This window comes from Hylobates moloch, unplaced genomic scaffold (assembly GCF_009828535.3).
Source record: "Hylobates moloch isolate HMO894 unplaced genomic scaffold, HMol_V3 SCAFFOLD_5, whole genome shotgun sequence".
Taxonomy (NCBI): Eukaryota; Metazoa; Chordata; class Mammalia; order Primates; family Hylobatidae; genus Hylobates; species Hylobates moloch.
This window is the reverse complement of record NW_026652280.1, coordinates 36,668,411-36,690,073: the sequence shown is the minus strand read 5'-3', so window position 1 is coordinate 36,690,073 and position 21,663 is coordinate 36,668,411. Positions and strand designations below refer to the sequence as shown.

General features: G+C 35.4%; 1 protein-coding gene across 2 annotated transcripts in view; it reads right to left on the bottom strand.

Annotated features, from left to right (window-relative positions):
- Positions 1 to 21,663, bottom strand: part of RIT2 (Ras like without CAAX 2) — a 389,165-nt gene that overhangs the window by 225,739 nt on the left and 141,763 nt on the right. For both annotated transcript variants that reach the window (XM_032152422.2, XM_032152421.2), the window contains one exon: positions 13,145 to 13,218. In XM_032152422.2, coding sequence (XP_032008313.1) covers positions 13,145 to 13,218 — 74 coding nt within the window. The remainder of the gene's footprint in view (positions 1 to 13,144; positions 13,219 to 21,663) is intronic.

The window sequence follows — 21,663 nt, the reverse complement described above, 5'->3', positions numbered from 1 at the left end:
GAATTCCGAATATGATTACACTCAGACTGTGGACTCTTATCAAGACTCAGCTAGAGCTATTCAGCAAAGCTTCCTCTAGTACTATCCTCTGATAACTGGCTTTCACTTATAACCACACATTTCTCTGAACTAGAGTGTAAAATCGAGGTAGGGGTATACATGGCTCCTAAAGACCAAGTCAAGAGAACAGCTGTGCAGGTGTAAAATAATCACATTGATTCATTGTGAAGATGTGTGACCCCTATTAGTGAGTTGACTTCATAGTTAAATTTTATAATCATATCCCTTGAGCCACTGGGTGTGTTGCTTTTTAGGCTACATTTTCTATGGTCTCACCAGAGCCATATGAAAACAGCAATAATTTTTCTTTAACCACCACAACTACTAACATGGAGTCATCTGGCATTCTAATATCAATTAGTGGAACAACCTCCCAAAGTGGTATTCTCTCAGACGACAGTGAGAGTATGCGTTTTCCATGGCACGCTCCGTAGAGTCTTTATAAATATATTGATTCTATTGACTTTCTGTACTTTAATGAGCAGATGATGATTGGCTGCATCTCACCCGTGTCTTGCCTATTTTTTATTGCTCCATAACACAACATCTTTTCTGTAAATTTCAGGTGTGAGAATAAAGGAGAGAAATGTTTAGGGGTGAAAGCACTGGTAGCTATGGAAGCAGACTACTACCATACTTACACATGGAATCTGCCTGATATAAAATAGTCAACCATTCTACCAGAAAGAACTTTGGATTTCCTGGGATAGCAACTTTATTTTAAAATCAAAGTTGCATATCTGCAAATAAAAGTAATAGCACTTTGCATTTTACTATAAATGGAGCTTTTCTGTATTATAGCAGGACAGTGAGAAAACAATTTAAAAAACGGGAAGAGGAAACCCATTTAAAATGGTTTTAAAACTATTTTTATCCTTTGAGGGCATGAGTTTATAAGCCCATTAAAATATGCTGATGAAAATGCATTTTTAATTCCCATTAGATAAGATTATATTTTAACTTTCATTTGAAACTTGAATTGATTCAAGATGAGAGAATAGCATTTTCAGAAAATAAGCCGAAAGATCCTACATAACTGCCAGAACCACTCACAGACGTGTGTTTAGGGAATGAAAGTGTGTTTTTCTGAACAGGCTTTGAGAGTCAAACAGCTTTTGCTTCAAAGTAGAAAGCAGGATGCAAAATTTTTGGCTTAGGAGCCTGGCAGGAAAAATATGTATTTTGATTTCTTAGTGATATCAAAGATACTTATTAGCTTAGTGGAGGGACTCCATTTAGTTTCAAACCGTCATTCTAACATAGACCCTCTATTTCTGTGAGTAGTCTCTGAATGCGATGGTCATTATCGTTTTCATTTGCGTTAAATAGAACTCAGAATTCACAGGATGCTAGTGTACAAATAAACTTAACAAATGGTCTCCAGGACAATCCTATATAAAGTGGCTCCTCGTCAAATTCTATTGATCAGAAGACATTTTTTACCTACTTTTGAGGGCACTTAATGGCTCTGAGATGATACATTTTCCAACTCTTTTGGTCACAGTGTGTCCCCAGTTGCTCATTAAAGTCAAAATCAGCATGCTATTTACCTATCCGTGTTGCAAGGAATAATCCACGTTCCTTGAATAGGAGCATTTAAGCATCTCTGCTGCCTAATTGCAGAATTGATTTCTAATGGAGAGGTTTGGTTCCCCAAATACCATCTTTTCCTGATTTTCAGATGAAATGCAACATACTTATATTCCAGAGCCCTTGAAGATTCTTAGGAATAAGAATAGGTTTAATAGAAAATAAGCTTACCAGTAGTCTTGAACCAGAAAATTCCAGGATATATTATTTTCTTCTGCAATTGATTGAAAACAGTTACCTAATTAAGAACCACCTACATTATAGCTAGAAAGAGCCCAGGCACAGACAGTGACATGGGAACATCCAGCATATCTGGAAATCCATGAGGGGTCAAGACAATATTTAGAAGAAAATAAATGGAAAACTGGGTTCTTGAAACTTATTCAAGGCCTGAGGAATCCCTCTTACTCTTTGACTATCTTTCCAAAAGAACACTGAAAAAGGTTTAACATCATAATATTGCTATATTCATGGGGAAAAAAAAAAGAAGGAAAAGTTTTTATAATACCTTTCTTTGGCTTTGTCATCAAAATGTTGTGAAAAGACAATAAATCCTTGCCGGGCATGGTGGTGGCTCCTACCTGTAATCCCTGCACTTTGCGAGGCCAAGGAGAGCTGATCGCTTGAGGTCAGGAGTTTGAAATCAGCCTGGCCAACATCTCTACTAAAAAAAATACAAAAATTAGCTGAACATGGTGGCAGGCGCCTGTAATCCCAGCTACTAGGGAAACTGGGGCAGGAGAATCGCTTGAACCCAGGAGGTGGAGGTTGCAGTGAGCTGATATTGCGCCACTGCACTCCAGCCTGGGCAATAGAGTGAGAATCTGTATTAAAAAATAATAACAGGCTGGGCACAATGACTCACGCCTGTAATCCCAGCACTTTGGGAGGCCAAGGTGGGTGGATCATGAGGTCAGGGGTTTGAGACCAGCCTGGCCAACATGGTGAAACCCCATCTCTACTAAAAATACAAAAAATTAGCTGGGCGTGGTGATGTGCACATGTAATTCCAGCTACTGAGGAGGATGAGGCAGGACAATTGCTTGAACCTAGGAGGCAGAGGTTGCAGCGAGCCGAGATCGTGCCATTGCACTCCAGCCTGGGTGACAGGCCGAGACTCTGTCTCAAAAAATAATAATAATAAATAAATATAATAATAATAATAAAATCAATCAATCAATCAATCAATCAATCTTCGGGCCTCAAACTCATTAAGCCAAAGGGAAAAGTTAAACTGGGAACTGGGTCAGGCAAATCTTCCTCCCACTTTTGGTTCCTAAATAAGACAACTACTAGATGAAAGACACGAACAGACACTTCTCAAAAGAAGACATTTATGCAGCCAAAAAACACATGAAAAAATGCTCATCATCACTGGCCATCACAGAAATGCAAATCAAAACCACAATGAGATACCATCTCACACCAGTTAGAATGGCCATCATTAAAAAGTCAGGAAACAACAGGTGCTGGAGAGGATGTGGAGAAATACGAACACTTTGACACTGTTGGTGGGACTGTAAACTAGTTCAACCATTGTGGAAGTCAGTGTGGCGATTCCAGGAATCTAGAACTAGAAATACCATTTGACCCAGCCATCCCATTACTGGGTATATACCCAAAGGACTATAAATCATGCTGCTATAAAGATACATGCACACGTATGTTTATTGTGGCACTATTCACAATAGCAAAGACTTGGAACCAACCCAAATGTCCAACAACGATAGACTGGATTAAGAAAATATGGCACATATACACCGTGGAATACTATGCAGCCATGAAAAATGATGAGTTCATGTCCTTTGTAGGGACATGGACAAAACTGGAAACCATCATTCTCAGTAAACTATCGCAAGGACAAAAAACCAAACACCGCATGTTCTCACTCATAGGTGGGAATTGAACAATGAGAACACATGGACACAGGAAGGGGAACATCACACTCCGGGGACTGTTCTGGGGTGGGGGGGAGCGGGGAGGGAGAGCATTAGGAGATATACCTAATGCTAAAAGACAAGTTAATGAGTGCAGCAAACCAACATGGCACATGGATACATATGTAACAAACCTGCACATTGTGCACATGTACCCTAAAACTTAAAGTATAATAATAATAATAATAATAATAATAATAATAAAAAGAAAAGCTACATGCCTCCCCTATATTTTGCCCACAAGGAAATTCCCAGTGAGCTCCAAGATTTTTACCCTGAAGTGTTTCTGTTAAAATTCTACCATGGCAATGTTAATTGATTGTTTATCTTTACAGGTGCAGTCACTGCTCCACCCCCACCTGACACAATGCATACTTGATTGTTACCCTGCCCAATTTTGTCTATGTTATCTTATGTAAAAATGCAGATTCACTACTAAGCCAGACAAAGGCATGAACGACTATGTTTTCCTACTTCCACTTACATAAAAATTGTGTACTTCTCAATATCCTGCCTTTTCTCCTTTAAATTTGGAGCCCTCAAAATCATCTTCAGAGAAAGGCATAAACCTGTCTCTGGGGTGTGCATCCTTAACTTTGGCAGATAGACCTCCTAAAATGATTGAGACTTTTCTCGTCATTTTTCCTGACTGACAGTGTCCTATTCCTAGAAGACTTGTAATGGTAGCCATCACTATTCATTGTTTTTCTTTTAATAGACTAGTAGTTTGGAGGTTGTGCATATAAATATACTTCTTCAGGGATATTAAGCTTTTTGGGAGAAGCCCTTCTGATTTATCCTTCTCTGGTTACCATTTTGCTTGAGCAAAAGCAGTTGATTCTCATTCTTAAAACTTAACTGAGAGCTACCTTAACAACACATTAATGACATTTTCTCTTAATCAATTGGTACGTCTTGGCTAAGTTTCAAATTTCATGAAGGCAGGAAAAAATGTTTAAATTTGTTTGAATCTGTCATAGCTATTAGTAATGTTCAGAGAACATGATCCATGTCCAATACTGAATAGTTCACTGTTAAATGAATGAACAAACCAGTTTTGAGAATGATAGAATGTTAGAGCACAAAATCCTTTAAATAACATTTAACTCTTTAAGAATGGGAAGAAAGTGAATCACGGACACAATAAATATTTTGTCTTACCTAATGCTACATATCCCATTTGAGTAGGATGTGAAAAAAAGAGGTCATATGATCTATATGTTTCATTCATTTTTACTAAGTCTTATTCTTAACTGTGTTTCTGCTTCATGATGCAACTGTACCGTAGTTATGGCAAGCGGTATGGGCTAAAGCTAATGTCCTCAGAAATGTGACCAAATAGAATGCAATATTGTCATTCATTTATATAATCTAAATCCTTTCCCAATTGATCAATATATGGACCATGTAAATCAAGGAAAAGCTGAAAATAAATACTCCTAATGTTTAGAATTAGGGAGGATAAAACTTTTTGTGCAAAATATTATAAAGGATGTAAAGAAATACAAAAATATAAAAATGTGGTGGTAAACAAACATGTGTACTGATGGTTTTTTTTTTTTTTTTTTTTTTTTTCAGAATTCTTCCATGATTTTACCAACCTGAGTATTTGATTCATTGTTCAAAGTTTCCAACTAGGTGTCTTTTAATTATATCAGTGATATTCTCAAAAAGTGATACATGAATAGCAAGCACTACCACTCAAATAGTCCAGTCTTACTCACCTTCACGGAGACAAGCTTTTAGAAGAGATAACATAGCCACATCACTGTAGGATTTCAGAAATGATTAATGAGCATAATGCTAGGATCACTCCAGCTTTGTCATTTAGAAGCCATGTGACCTTGCATAAGCCACTTAACCTCTTCTGAGCCCCAGTGTCTTTATTAGTAAACTGAAGAGACTGAAATATGTGACCTCCTGAAGCTCCTTCTAATTTTTTATATTCATAATTATATAAATTTTCATGGATATTACGTAGAAACCTTTGTAAATTGACTTCAGAGTTTCTGCCAAGAACTATCCTTAGTGAAATTTCTGTTGGCACAGTGGCCCAGCAGTAATTATAGGATGCAAAGTTCTTCCATTGTCCAATACAAAAATGAAATACTGAAGGAAATGCTTTGAATTAATGGTGACCAGTAAGCTAAGAAATGAATGTCGAGAGATCATTGAATGACATTCTGTTTTTTGGCTATTTCGATCAAAAGTATACTTTAGAGAATCTTGGTAGCCATTTTATGTAGTACTTATATGCCAAGTATATATATATTTTTTAATTTGGCAAATTTAGTATTGAAATTGCGAAGTTTCAGCTAAAAGTTTAATGATAAATATAAATCTAAATATTCTACATATCACACTGATGAGCAATTAGGTTCTTAAAGCATATTTTGATGAAAACATTCACTATGAGAGAAAGCTAAAGAGGTGATATGATAAAATACGTAATAATGAAATTTGACATTTCTTCAGTTTTAAGTCTAAATTCTTTCTTAATATGTACAAAAATGAAAGTGTAAGTTCTCCAAGGTCAGGGACTACCACGATTTTATTTCTTTTGTATCAATATGGAACAATCAATTGGGGCATTATAAATCTGTGTATGTTCAATTAATCATGTTGAGAATGTCAGACACATATAGACATATATATATCTCCACATATAAGAGGAAACATAGTTGCCTCTTAAATACAGGGAAATACTAAGAACATTGTGATTGGCTTCTATAAATCTTTTGTAAATCTTTCGCAGTTGATGGTCTAGGTAATTTTTTTTCCTGAGTCAATACAGATATTTACCCTTAAAACATACTGTAGAAATGGTCATCTTGTAAAAAGTGATTGTTGTTGTTGTTGGTTTGAGACAGAGTCTCGCTCTGTCGCCCAGGCTGGAGTGCAGTGGTGCAATCTCGCCTCACTGAAAGCTCCTCCTCCTGGGTTCACGCCATTCTCCTGCCTCAGCCTCCCGAGTAGCTGGGATTACAGACGCCCGCCACCACGCCAGGCTAATTTTTTTTTTTTTTGTATTTTTAGTAGAGACGGGATTTCACCATGTTACCAGGATGGTCTCGATCTCCTGACCTCGTGATCCGCCCATCTGGGCCTCCCAAAGTGCTGGGATTACAGGCGTGAGCCACTGCACCTCGCCAAAAGTTTTTTCTAAAATTTCACATTTTGTGCCTTCTTTAGCAAAAAATCCAAATCATAATTTTTAATATATTGATACTTTAATAGTGTTATTTATTAATATTATTATTATACCTAGCTGCTTGCCTTTAGAGCAAATGGTCCCAGACTTACATATTTATAAAATAATTTTTAAGTTTTATCTTACGTTTTAAAATAATTTGATCTTTTTTCTATAAGTTGTCAGTTTATTTTACTGTTAAAATATTTGCTTCTGGAAACCCAGTTTTAGTTCTAGAAATTTAGGAAATCAGCATGTTATATCTGACACTAATATCAAATAGACTCAGAACGAGAATATCATAGTCTCCCTTGTCGTGAGAGAGTTTATAAACAATGTATGATTTTTATTTTATGGATTTTTTTGACATTTGCTTGGGCTACTGAAATCATTTTTATTTGGTTTCTATTTTCTGGTCTTGTTCAGTATAGTGACTGGCTTTTCAACTATGCATGTTTAATCATAGTTGGATTTATAGCTATGTACTGTACAGAGCCACTGTACTGGGGGAGAGCTACTAGTTTGTGGTTTGGATGAACTATATAAATTAATTCGAACTGGAACAACTTTGAATGAAATTCAATGCTACCAAAAGAATTAACAAGCATTAATTGCCATACAGCAGGAGATACCAACTAGGAATGTCCTGGGAAAATTAGGATTCACACCAATCCTGTTTGCAGTAATGTTAATAGTGAATTGTTTTCAAGCATCTCAGAGCCAAAACAATGGATCACAATGAACTTGGCCCATTTTCCCCAAAATCAAAGGGTATGCTTAGTTCTATTAGTTTGGGATATAAGTATGGTTGTAAATATACTCTGTCTTCTCATAGTTAAAGCTGGACTGGCGTTTGTTGATTCTCCTAATGACAATGCTTATAAAATCAGTTTGTACTTAAATATCTGGCTGTATTTTTTACTGTTCTTTTTCAAGTTTTCTTTTACCTTTTCATCATATATTTCTGACTATATGGCAAGTCCTTCAGGTTAAGCCTTATTTCTAGAGTTTTTAAAAATGTGCCTTACTTCTAGATGGACTAGGTAATGCCAGCATGGAGTGATTTAAGAAGTATGTGAACGGAATACACATTTTAAGATTATAGTAACAGAATACCTGTATTCGAGTCTAGTGTTGGGTAGGCAGCAGTGAGGAGAAGTACATTGGAGGAGGTAGTAAAAGGAGGGTAGCAATCTCTCCACTTCCTCAGTGTCACATCCTAAGGATAATATATGAATTTGAACACTGGGAATGTTCTTAAAGCTCACCTTCCCATACCTTTTGATTTTGATGTTACAAAGCTTGCATCGACTCTTAGTAAGTTAGCATCTATCAAATAATCAAAACTATCAAAATGTAGTAAAAGCAGACAGAAGAGTTTGGACACATGTATTGATTCTAGAATATAATTAGTGAGGAAATGTCCTAAACATCATTCTAATAGAAGCTCTTGATTTGGAACTTTATTTCCAGTTTGGGAACAATTCTAGCCCGTTTTGTTCTTCTGGACCTTAAAATATCCACAACCATTTGTAGAATAATGGGATTCCTTAAAGAAGGGGTCATGCCCTTAAGTATTCTCTTTAAAGATAAGCCACAAACTGGGGAAGAAAGGAAAAAAACAAATTGTTTGTGGCTAAAAAGCAATTTAAGCTTTCAGAGAAGAATTATATAAAAATTAAGCTAGTAGTAATTCAGAAATCACAGGGCTTTATATCTGGAAGTCACTTTAGAGATCAAGTCTAATTTATTCATTTCACAGATGAGTAAACTAGGTCGAGATTGGCTTCAGGACTTGCTTTGACTGCAGAGTTGGTTAGGAACTAAACCTAGTACCAAACTACAACTGTTTCCCATTGTTCCAGAATGACTTAATCCAGGCCAAAGCCAGGTATGGGGCAAGACTTAGGTCGTGGAATTGACTGGATATGTCAGCATTTCAAAAAAAAAAAAATCGAAGGTATTTGCAGAATTAATTTTTTTGCTTCTAATAAGAATGAGGATTATTCAATACATTTATAATTAAACGTATTATATATATTTTGCTAGAGTTTCACCTAAACTTACAATTATTTTTAAAATACTTTATCTTTAATTTTTTATTTAGATCATTTAGATATCAAAGATAACCCAGTATCAAAATTTGTGCACTTCTACCATAGTATTTATTATAATTTGCTGCAATTTTTAATTTAGTGTATCTTCACTTCCCCAAACCTCAAGCATTTTGAAGAGAGAGCCTCAATTTTATTTCACTCTGTATTTTCTTGACCTATTGCAGTTCTTGGTACACACTAAGTTATTCCATAAAAAAAGTGAAATAAGAAAGAGCTTGAGTGGAAATGTAAATTGATTTTAGACATAGCTAGCTTAAGAATTTGCTGTACTACCTTAGATAAATCACATTACCTCTATGAGCCTTGCATTTTCCATGTATGTAATGAGTAATTTTTTTTTCAGGAGATAGATCTGGAACCAATAGATGGAAACTATAAAAAAATTCTCAGCTCATTTTAAGAAAAACTCTTTCTAATAAGTAAAGTTTTCCAAAGCTGTGCTTATTTGTTTCCTAAAACAGAATTCTTAACAAATGGAAGACATCAATCATAGGCTTAATAAGCATGTAGCGGAAGAGTTAAGTATTAAAAAAATTAAATGCTGGAAAGGCTTTGGGTACAAATTCTTCATAATCTGAGATTTGGTGATGCCATAGGATTATTATGGCACTGCAAGATTATGTTTATAGTAAGATGAAGGGCAGGACATGCTACCCCAAAATATGGTACCTTGGAAATGCAGAAAACCTCAAAAGCAGAAAGGTCTATCTGAACTTCTCTCACCGCTGCTCTTTTGAAGACCCTCATTGACGGGTATCCAGTCCTACACCCAGAGAAAAGGAATATTGCACAGAAATGCCAACAAGAATTTTTGATCCTTTATGGTATGGTAATGGTTTGGTTTATTACCATTAGCAATGGTAATGGTTTATTAATATTAGGTTATATCCATTTTTATTCAATCATACTTGTCACTACTGTTCATTCTTAATCAAACCTGTGCATAAAAATACACATTTTTTCCTGGGTCTTTGAGTCTTCATTTTGGAAAGCTCCTACATCATGTAAAGCTTTGGTTAAATAAAGCATTATGCTTATCTATTGTTAATGTCTCTGTCTTTTGTTATAGTGTGTCAGCCATGAAGCTTGCAATGGGCAAGGAAAATATATCACTTGGTCTCTCTTACAAGCACAATCATGAAACACATTGGGACTTGGCCTCCAATATTGCCACCAAGAAAACACCCACTTTACTTCTTTGTATAACATTTTACTCAAATTCTAGGTGGTGACATTAATAATAGCTTTTCTGTCTACTTCCTGGATTTGTTGTAAGGATAGTAAACTTCAACATGCATTGAAAATTAATAGTACCAAAAGAAAACAAGGTGATACTATTAAAAGTATTGCAGTGGTGTTCTCTCCTGTTCCCTACAGGGAACATAAGTTCTGTTAAATCAACTGTATAGACCACCTCCTGAATGGAAGGATTTAATAATGGTTTGAAAGCCAACATATCATCATCTGTTTAGCCTGATGTACTCCTGACTATGTTTGGCTGCAGTTGAAACTAGCTTTAAAAAATTTTTATTGATATGAACATTTAATAGCTTTATCTTTTTAATTGTATGTTTGCCAGTTTCTCAGTATTACTAGAGCACAGAATTTCAGATTTATCTCTTATCACTTACCACTTCACCCACAATGAGGTAAGATTCTCCATCTCCAGCCATATGTAACTAAAAAATGTTCTGTTAATATTCTGTATTGCTCAGCTATTGCCACAATAATGTACAGCACAAACCACCTCAAACTTAGTGTCTTAAAGCAACTAGTGTTCATGATTTTTCTAGTTCACAAATCTGTGTGGTATCTGTAGCAGATCTGTTCCATGTGTGGGTAGACTGGGCTTTCTTTCTTTCTTTGGGTTGGGTTTAGGTCTTTTCACAGGTTTTCTCAATCACTGAGGACCAAGAGCTATCTGCAGCATTCCCTTTTCTTGAGAAGTAGCACAAGTACACTTAGTGCTTCTAAAGACCTTGGACCAAGACTAGCAGATTGTCTCATCTGCCTGCATTCTATTGGACTAAGCAGTGACATAGCCAAGTCTACATCAATAGAAAGGAGAAATATATTGGCTATTCATCATTATATTGGCACCACACTTGGGACCACGTAAGTCCACATAAATACTGTAGACTGAATGAATATTAAATAAATGAAAATTTCACTTTCTACCAAAGCATAATTCTAGTTGAATGTTTCCAACAACACAAATTTGCTATTTCCCAGAGCAGCCATTTTTTTTTTATTTGAGCATTTTAGTTGCTACAAACCCCCTGTTATCATGAGTAAAATTTAACCTACTCAATCTTCTTGCAATTAGAGCTCTAGTTTCCACTGAAAAACAAGTACACTTCCTCTTAGATAAGATAGCCCTTTCAAATAATTGAAATAATTTTTCCATTGTATATATTCCCAGTGGCTTCAACAGTTCTAACCCCCATAAGTCCATTGTTCAAATGTTTCCAGAAGCAAATGCATCTGTTAATATATAGATTTCAAATAGTCTTCAAATAACTCATAAATATAGAGATGACCTATTTCTAGTTGCTCGTACACTATCAATATTCCAATTATGCAGTTATTTTAAAAACAGTAACATAGTGATGAAAAAATACAATGTTTTAAAATAATGAAAATCTTTAAGTACAAAGGGAAATAATATAATGAAGATTTGTGTATACATGATGTAGGTTTTCAACTTAATAATTTCCTATATTAGAACTCTAATAGAACATGAATCATTATATGCATAGTTAAAATCTACTTGGTATTTCCACCCTTTCTTAACTTTTCCCCTTTCCCCCACAAGAGGTAACGACTTGCTTAAATATTTTATAAAAATTTACCACATTCTAAGCCACAACGAAAAATTCTATATACATCAAATAATCCATCTTTACAGACTACATTATTTACATTTTGATCCAAAATCAATAAAAAATTATAAACAGGATGTGTATGTGAAACAAAGTCTACTTTTGTATTGACTGAAGTATTCTGTTTAAGTTAAATGTGTTTACAAATCTTCTACAACTATACAGCCTTTTAATCGAACACCAGCAGAGATGCATTAAAACTTTCTACTACATAAAATTTTGAATTTGTAAATGATTTACAGTTCTCTTCATTTGCCTTAAATATTGTAGATTAGAATTTTAGAATACTGTGAAGATTTTTTTACAAACTGACACTTCTACTTTAATAATACTTTTGCATAACATCTATTTGCCTTATATTAATACAGGTATACTTGCTTTCAGTTTGGCTACTTTTGCCTACCTTTTTAATTCCTTATTTGATTTTCCATTTTTCTGTACCATTTGTCTCCTTTAACCCAAATATAGGTTAGCTTTATTCTTTTGTTCAATATGATACTGACAATATTTGCCTATTTTAGGACAGAGAGATTTATTTATTTTGATTTCTGATATTTTGATATGTACATATTATATTATACTTCCTTGTTACCTTTTTATTCTTCCTTTTTTGTCTTATATTGTATTAACAACTTTTTATTTATTCTTCTCTTTTTCCTGTGCTTGTATCAAATTATATGGTTTATGTCTAGCACTTGATGTATGAGTTTATATTTTTAACATAATCATTTTTAAAGTATTAAGTTAAATAAAATATCCACCCTTCTTCAAAATATATCTAGGACATGGAGATGTTTTAAATCTTATACCTTTCCTCACAACTTACTTATAATTGTGATGTAGTATTTTAGTTCTATTTTTATATCACAAAAAATTACTTCTCTTTCTCTCCTCCTCCTTCATTTTCTTCTTCCCTACAGGTTTGCAAACTAATGTAGTAGACCATACTAAATCTTGGTTATGTCACTTATTCCATCAGGCTCCTTAGCCTTAGTTCCATTAGCACATTTGCTAAGCAGATCTTTCTTTATATTCACCTAAAATTCTCTAATAGAAATTATTATCACATTAGGATCTATGTCAGAGTTTTGTGCAAACCTGAGGAAAAATAATAAAGTATTTTTAAATTTTATAATTTAATTGGCAATATAACACCTACATGGACTCTTTTATTTTTAGAAAATTGAGAGAATTTGGAAATATTCTGGTTGGTAATTTTGATTCTTTTTAAATGTAATTCCTGATTGCTATCACAAATTTGTTCTTCTTCTGCTTGAATAAAGTCATCTTCTCCTTTGTGGTAAATATATTGGAAGCTAAAGCATAAAATAAACTCAGAGATTGGAGAGGTTTAAGAACATCACCTACCTGGCCAGCAGTGTCCAAGATGTCCAAGTAAGCTGGCTCATTGTCAATCCTGACCTGAGTCTTATAAGCATCTTCTGAAAAACACAAGACAACATTTACATTTAAATGTGACAGGAAAGGCATTATTAATTTTTAGATTTCATATAGAAGAATTTCTAAGTAAGTTACTAAGATAATCAGAAATATTCCTCAAATAACGTATATAGATTGAAAAATGATGTAACTCGGGAAAATATAGGAGAAAGTGTTTCTCCTTATGGTGAAACCAAGTAGATTTCTCTTTCATCAGGAAAATTTTACGATCTGAGATGCCCTAGTGATGTTACCTAGAGAAAAACATGGAACAAATGTTATTAGTTCTTTCCTAACAATGCAGGGCAAAATTGCATCCTGTCATCTTTTGTTTTTATTATTATTATACTTTAAGTTTTAGGGCACATGTGCACAATGTACAGGTTTGTTACATATGTATCCATGTGTATCCTATCATCTTAATGGTAAAGGGCTGAAAGCTTTTATTAGAAGGTCAGGAGTAAGACAAGATTCCTTGCTCTCACCTCCTTTGTTTAACATAGAAGCCAGAACAATTAAGCAAGAAGAAAAAATAAAATCATCCCAATTGGAAAGGGAGTAAAATTATCTCTGTTCACAGACAACATGATCTTATATGTAGAACCCTAAAGATTACATACATGCAAACCCTAAATGAATTTGGCAAAGTTGTAGAATATAAAGTCAACAAGCAAAAATAAGATGTTTCTATCAACTGATAATAATATAAAGAGAAAATTAAGAAACCAATTTCATTTATAATGGCATCAAAATTAATGAAATACTTAGAATTAACAAAGGATGTGAAGACTTCTACACTGAAAATGGTAAAATGTTGCTGAAAGAAATTAAAGAAAGCACAAAATATTGAAAGACACTTGATATTTATGGACTGACAGATTGTTAAAATGTCATACCTGCCAAAGGAATCTACAGAGTTAATGCTGAATTAAATGGCGATTCTGTTTTTTGTTATTTGAGAAATTACCACAACACTTTCCACAATAGCTGAACTGATTTTCACTCCCAGCAGCAGTGTATAAGCTTTCCCTTTTATCTGCAACCTCACTGGCATCTGCTATTTTTTGACTTTTAAATGGCCACTCTGACTGGTGTGAGATGGAATCTCATTGTGTTTTTTATTTGTATTTCTCTACTGATCAGTGATGGTGACATAAAGTGATGTAGAATTTTATCAAAAGTCTTTTCCGCATCTATTGAGATAAATAACCATGTGGATTTTGTTTTTAGTTCTATTTATACAATGAATCACACTTATTGATTTGTATACGTTGAGCCAAACTTGTATCCCAGGGATGAGGCCTACTTGATTATGATGGATTAGCTTTTTGATGTGCTGCTGGATTTACTTTGCTAGTATGTTGTTGAGGAATTTTGCATATGGATAAACAAACCATGGCTGAGAGTGTGGGATCCAGGTCATGGGCTGCTTTATAGTACACAGCCAAGACCAAGGTCAGTGGGCCTGTTACTCAAGACAGAGAGGACCCTGAGCAGACAGTGATGATGGCAAGGTTAAGGCCAAATTTCAATACAGCTGAGTCCACAGGGAGATGAGGTTGTCTTTGGGTCTGTAGTTGGGACAACAGTAAGTGAGCCTGCCACCTGGATTTTGTCCTGCCTTCTCAAAATCTTCATCCTTGGTCTGGGGCTCTACTAGAGTTTCACAACTCCCTGCCTAGATTCCCAAGCTCCCACCATGTTCCCACAAAGCCATTTGTGAATGGCTGTCAAATTATTTGTTGCTACGGGGGAATATGAGTGGGAGATCTCCTATTCTGCCATCTTGCTGACATCATGTACCCCAATTCAAGATCTTTCTTCTATTTTAATGTAAGCATCTACAGCTAGACATTTCCATTTTAGCACTGCTTTTTCTATATCCCATCAGTTTTAGAATGCTGTGTTTTCATTTTCATGCATGTCTGACTATTTTCTAATTTCCCTTGAGATTTCTTCTTGAACTGATTGATAGTTTGAGAATTGGTTGTTTAATTTCCACATGTTGTAAATCTTTCAATTTTCTTTCAATTGTTGGTTTCTAGTTTTATTCCATTATGATTGGAAAAGATACTTTGTATGATTTGAATATTGCTTCCTACTTATACTTGAAAGATAAACAAATGCTTCCTGGGAGAAGTAGCACCTAAATTGAGTAGGAGGAGTTAAGAGAAAGTGAAGCAAGAGAGGAAAGGAAAAAAAGAAAAAAAGAAAACCAGAATCCCAAATGTTGAAAAGAGTATGGAACAACAACAATAAAAACTTAGATAATTTCAGTGTTCCTAAATCCTAGAGTTTAGAGAAGAAATGTTGATGAAATGTAAGAGATAAATAAGATTAACTTATGAATATATTTAAAAGAATCAGGTATTTGAATGAGGTATCTGAAGTCAGACTGCCTGGGTGTAAACCCTGGTTCTGGCATTACTAGCAGTCTGATTTTAGGAAAATCACTGGACCTCTCTAAAAGGTAGATGTCTCATTTGTAAAGGTAACAATTATTTGTGTTTGGGTCATGGAGTTGTTGCAAGGATTAAATGATAGAAGAAGAGGAAGTCACCTTATAGTTTGTATGTAATAAATACAAGAGTGTCTTGCATGCAAAAAAAAACTAATAAAGGGTGAATATGTTCATTATTACTAAGAAACGTGGAGTTCATTATAATGCCATCTTCAAATGTGCATTTTAGAATGCTCACTCTGGCTGAAATGTGGTGAGTGAATTGCAAGACGGAAGACTAGAGGCACAGAAAGAAGATTAAGTAAATATGTAGTAATTCAGGTGAGAAATAATGTGTAAGATAATGGCATTAGGGTTGGAGGAAAGTTGACTGGTTTGCAAGATGTTTAAAAGGTAGAAACTATAGCACTTATGACTAATCATATGAGAAAACAAGAAGGAGGAAGGTAGAAGAGAAACTCTCAGATTTCTTGCATTTGAAGCTGGGCAGATGGGTATGACATTTCCTGAAAGAGGGAAGGCAGAAGGATAACCACAGGTTTAATTTTAGAAATGTTGACTTTGCCATGTCTGTGGCTCACTCAAGTGAAGACAATAAAGAAACAGTTATCTGGGCCTGAACCTCTGGATAAAGCTCTAAAGCTCTTCTTTCATTGTATTCATTTATGGTCTTATTCATGCCAATCTTATTCTACGTATCTCAGCCTGTTAAATATCTATACTTCTGTAAAACACAGTTTTACACATTATCGGTAAAACACAGCTGGACCTCCTGAAACTGGAAGTCATAAACTCCTAGAGTCTGGCTGCAATCTACATTTTGTTTTATGTAGTATTTATATTATAAGCAAAGAGCAAACTGAATCACTGCTAAAAGCTTTTAAAACATCATTGGATTTTGGCACAACTCAATAATTATTCATACTGTTGATTGTGAGCCACAAGTAAACAAATGAATGATTTTCAGAAACCATTGTTGTAGAAAGTAGTAATGATCAACAATAGGAGGCATTTTTCCAATGTATAATGCTGAGTAACTCTCACAAATCAGGTTATTGCTAGCCGCGGGAGCTATGAAGACACACAAAAACACACATGGGCACGTACAATCATGGTCTTTACTCTCAAGGGGTTTGTAAAATAATGGTAGGTGACATACATATAAACACACATATACAATGGGATGTTAAAATCACAAAATGTATAAGAGCATAAATGCCACTTCAAGGAAATTCATTTCTTATGACTGTGCTCCAGAAGGCAGAAGTTGTGGAAAGTATGACTTGCAGGGTGCTCCATCTAGTATGATTTTAGCAACTCTCAGCCATTCTAAATGTATTCAGCATATGGCCAACCATACAATTTTTCTATTTTCTATTCCACTGCTCTTTGTACATTCACTGATCTTCCTCTCACAAAAGTGAAATCTTGTGGAATCACTTGCAATTTATTTGAAGATGCATGGGGTTGTTTTTCAATTTCATAGGGAAATAAGAATAGTTACTCTGAAAAGGGCTCTGTGACCCAAGGATTATAAGTGAACCTTTCAGATTTCGTGTTTGTTTATTTAAACTCAAAGCCCCAAAGAAGAGCCTGCTGAGGCCAGGGGCACGCTGAGTAATCTAGGCGAGAACTCCTCTGTGTGATTATCTGAGCTCTAGATAAGCCCAGCACATGAAACGTATATCAAATAAAAGCTTCTCTTGGGATCAGAAAACCCCTTCAAAGGGACTTGATGAGAATTGGCTAGAAACTAAAGCCAGACCTTTTAGCCATGTTTTTTTTTTTTTTTCTCTCTTTTAAAAAGAGTCTATCAGAGTACACATTTCATTGTGGGGGAATCTAGGTCACCTGCCTGGCCTCCATAGAAACTAATCCTTTTCATTTCCTCCCCATAAACAATCTTTCTGTTTCCATTCATTCACTCCCTTTGAGACCACCCATGCAGGAATACACTGTCAGAAATACTCTCTTGAATGCATATAAACACTTCCCTGAATTTCAATCATCTGCCTATAGGCCCAATCCTGAAGTGAACTCATTTATCTTCCCAAGCATGAGGCCAAATGCACACAAAGCTTTATCAGGCAGAAATGGTAGCAGCTGCCTGCTATATCATTTGCGCAGAAAGCACACTGGGACTGCATTCTTGGAGGCATCTACTGCCTTAAAATTTCTCTCAAAGTACCAATGTTTAATTTGAGATCATTGCTTCTCAGGATATATCTTCTCCACTGTCCCTCTTCAGCAGAATTGCGTAAGAAGATATCACTAAAGGCCTGTATTAAAGCCTCAAATCTATCACTAAATATCTGTTATTGGTTGGCCATGAAACCTTATTTGTAAGATGGCGATAATAGTAACACTAGTCAATGCGTGGGATTTCTATAAGGATCAAGAAAAGTAGCATATAAGACAGTGCTTTTGAAAAAAGAAAGCAAAGTTCAAACTCAAGGAATATTATGTTATGAGTTTTATTTAGTACTGCTTCAAATTAGCCATGAAACTAAATTAAAACTAAATTATTTCTGCTATTTATATTTACCCATGTGGAAATGTTTTTCCCAAGTAAATCATAAACATTTTGGCAAGATATGTTTGCAATAATAACTAGAAATATAAAGTTTTTGATTAATTAAAAAGTGTAAGGTGTTCTGGATAATTTTCCCAAAGCAGCTAATGTATTTTTTCAGAATAATCATATTCATTTAAATAATTTTAAAATATTTTAGTTGCAAATATAAAGTTAAGATAATATAAGACCACCAAAATATATAACTAAGAAAAAAAATCAGAAATTTAATGGTAAATTTTCATTAAATGATTTTCAAATATCTTAAGATGATTGAATACTTCTTACATGGTTTACCTCATAATCTGAAATATACAAGTGGTATTACAGTGAAGCTATTTTTCTATAACTCCAAGCTATTCTACACCTCCAATATATTAATCACTGACCCAAATTTTTTAAAGGCAATAAATAGTACAAAGTCTCATAGAATCTATTTATAAGTTCTTTCTCAAAGGATTACTTGAATAAATCATCTCAATTGTAGGTACATATGTGTGTCTGTGTGTACAGAGCAGAAGTATCTTGCAACGTACTGTGCTGGACACTTTTTCTTGACCAAAATGTTAAATCCTGGATGAATCAGCATGATACAAATCTAATGTATGTATCAATATATTGATCAATAAAGGATTCAATATATATTTGAGTATGTAATAGGTGCTGCACACTCAGATGGCAATACAGTCTACACAGTTGAAAAAGCCAGGTGGTTTCCACCCACATTGAATTTATAATCTTGTGGGAATACATAAAAAAGCAATTGCACTGTATTTTAATGACTGCTACATTAGAAGTACTTTGAAGGGTGCTTATTTAGGGAGATGTCAGAGAACACTCAGAGGAACTGATGTTGAGATAAGGTCAGTTCTTCAAGTGATGGATTGAAAACAGAGTTAGGAAGGAGGAAGACGAGGGCTCTGCCAGGAAAAGAGAAAAGAAGTTGCATGAGATCTGATGTAACCCTTCCTTTGGGCCTAAACATTCAGTGAAATGTCATAAAATCTACCTGTTTGTTGGCTGTGAAAAAGGCTTGTAAAACTGGCTGAACTGAGTTTGTGGGATGACTCAGGGTAAAGAAGAACAACGTTTCCTATCACAGAAGTAAAAGCTGAAGACAGGGTGCCACAGGAAATAAGCCCTAGAAATTCACAGGAATTATAAGGCAGAGCATGGATTTTTTCTCATGCTGTAATATTGAGAATTCAGTACAGTTTACTTAGGTCTCTGAGAAATAGGAGCTTCCAGATGATATCTGACTTACACAGCAATTGAAATCTTTCCCTCAGAAATCAACTACCCCACTAGCATCTATTTATATAGATGGAATCTCTCTAGTATCAGAGGGATGCTGATTGGTATCAACTACCCCACTACCACTAGGTAGGTAATAGGGTAGTTGATACCAATCAGCATCTCTCTGATACCCCCTGGAGATTCCCAGTGTCACCGCTCTGGAAAGTCTGCCCAAAGTGGCCAATCACACACTTTCTGTGGTGTTTGCAGGCAGATTCTCCAGTGACTAGCATGCTTGTCAGAATGTCTGGGCCCCTGGACTCCTCTGCAGGAGGCCTTGCCAAGAACAGAAAACCCAATGAGGAGGGGCCAAGCTGGGGTGTGTCCTGTGGAAACACAGAACACTGCCTGGAGATTTGCAGATACAGAGGATCACTACTGGAAGATGCCATTTTTAACAATGACTTATCAGATCAAGGACAAGCAGATGGAGATGTATTTGATAAGGAATATACTGATCTTCTGATTAGGGGACATGTAGCCCTGGCAAGAGTATGCAGAAGGAACAGCCAAATCACTGCTCTTCCCCAAAGTCATTATCTACAGAAAATGCTTCAGGGTGTCTCTCATATGTTAGAAACATTTCATCTTTTCCTTTCAACCTGAGAGAATAGAAGGATCCATTGGAAACCTAATTCCCTGGCTCTCTTCTGCCAAATAAATATGAGCAACAGGACTAGGTCACAGTCACTGATGCTGAATGTCTCCAGTTCTTTGTTTCTGCCTCACTGAATTATTGTTTGGGGATGAAGGGGAAGAGAAGAAGATATTCTTTCCTCCCCAGCACCTGGCATCTCTTGGTCTACCTTTTTAACCCCTCAAAAATACCCTTGGATAATGGCTTTATGATCCTAAGACCATGATCTCTGCAATACCTGTCTTCCAGAGGTTTTATATGATAGAATGAGCTTAAATACACATTATTTCTTCACAGAAATAAAAAGAACTTTTATGATCAAGGCAGTTGTATGAGTCTCAGAGTCCTAATGACTCTTCAGCCTCATCTCATGGATCCTCGGAGAGGATTCCAATGTACCTCTGATGCCCATCGAGAAACTATGAGAATATCTAGTGACAAAGGTCTGATTTATACTAAGACTGCTATTTCTGGGAAGATAAAATCGATGAAGTTTTTCCTATTGTTCCTGCTATGTAAAATTTAAAACCAGGAGCCAATCATAATCCCAAAAGACACAATCCAAAATGCCATAATCTCGAATGTTGAAATCCTGGAAGATCAAAATTCCAGAAACAGAATTCTGGAAAAAAATTAAAAAATATTAAAAATATATTTATTCATATTTTTAAGGGAATTCCTTTGAGAAAAAAGTATAAATATGACAGAATACTTCATAGGCCACTTTAAACAATAAAATAAGCAATAATAACATACACATTTTTGCAAACATAAACACTCAGGTACATTAATGACAGTCTCAGGAATATAACAGCTATGAGAAGATAAACTATATTCATTAAGAAATAGGTCAAAAAGTGAAATGTATAAACACATATCACAAAGGTTGCTCATTGTGTGCACGTAGCTTTATAATTGCAGTCCACAGAAACACTGTCATGAACAACCTAAGTCTTGACTAGATTGACTAGAATCCATGATGGGTCACCACCATGTATGTCTGAAGAGCTGAGATCTCAAGAGACTTTATATTTCACAAATGCAGATGTACAAAAAGGACTTCTCTTCATTGACGGTGGAAGGTTTAACCTTTATACATTGAGTACCAAGAAAGCCAATGTTGTAATTCTTAGTCGGAAGCCAAAGCCTCAGAACTTGGGGAGCTGCTGGTGTAAGAGCTGGAGTTCAAAGGCTGGTGAGTCTGCAGTTCTGAAGTCCAGCGCAGCAGAGGAAAAGTCTGTCTCAGCTCTCAGAGAAAGATCAATTCACCTTCTGCACTTGTTCTCTGCAGGCCCCCAGCCAATTGGAAGGTGCTGCCAACGTTGATGGCAAATCTTTCCCAGCTAGTCCACTCAGACTCACATAGTGATCTCTGCAAACACCCCCCCCCCCACATACACCCAAAATAATGCTTTACCAGGCTTCTACATATTCCTTAATCCAGTCAAGTTAACAACTAAAATTAAGTCCACAAATCCACT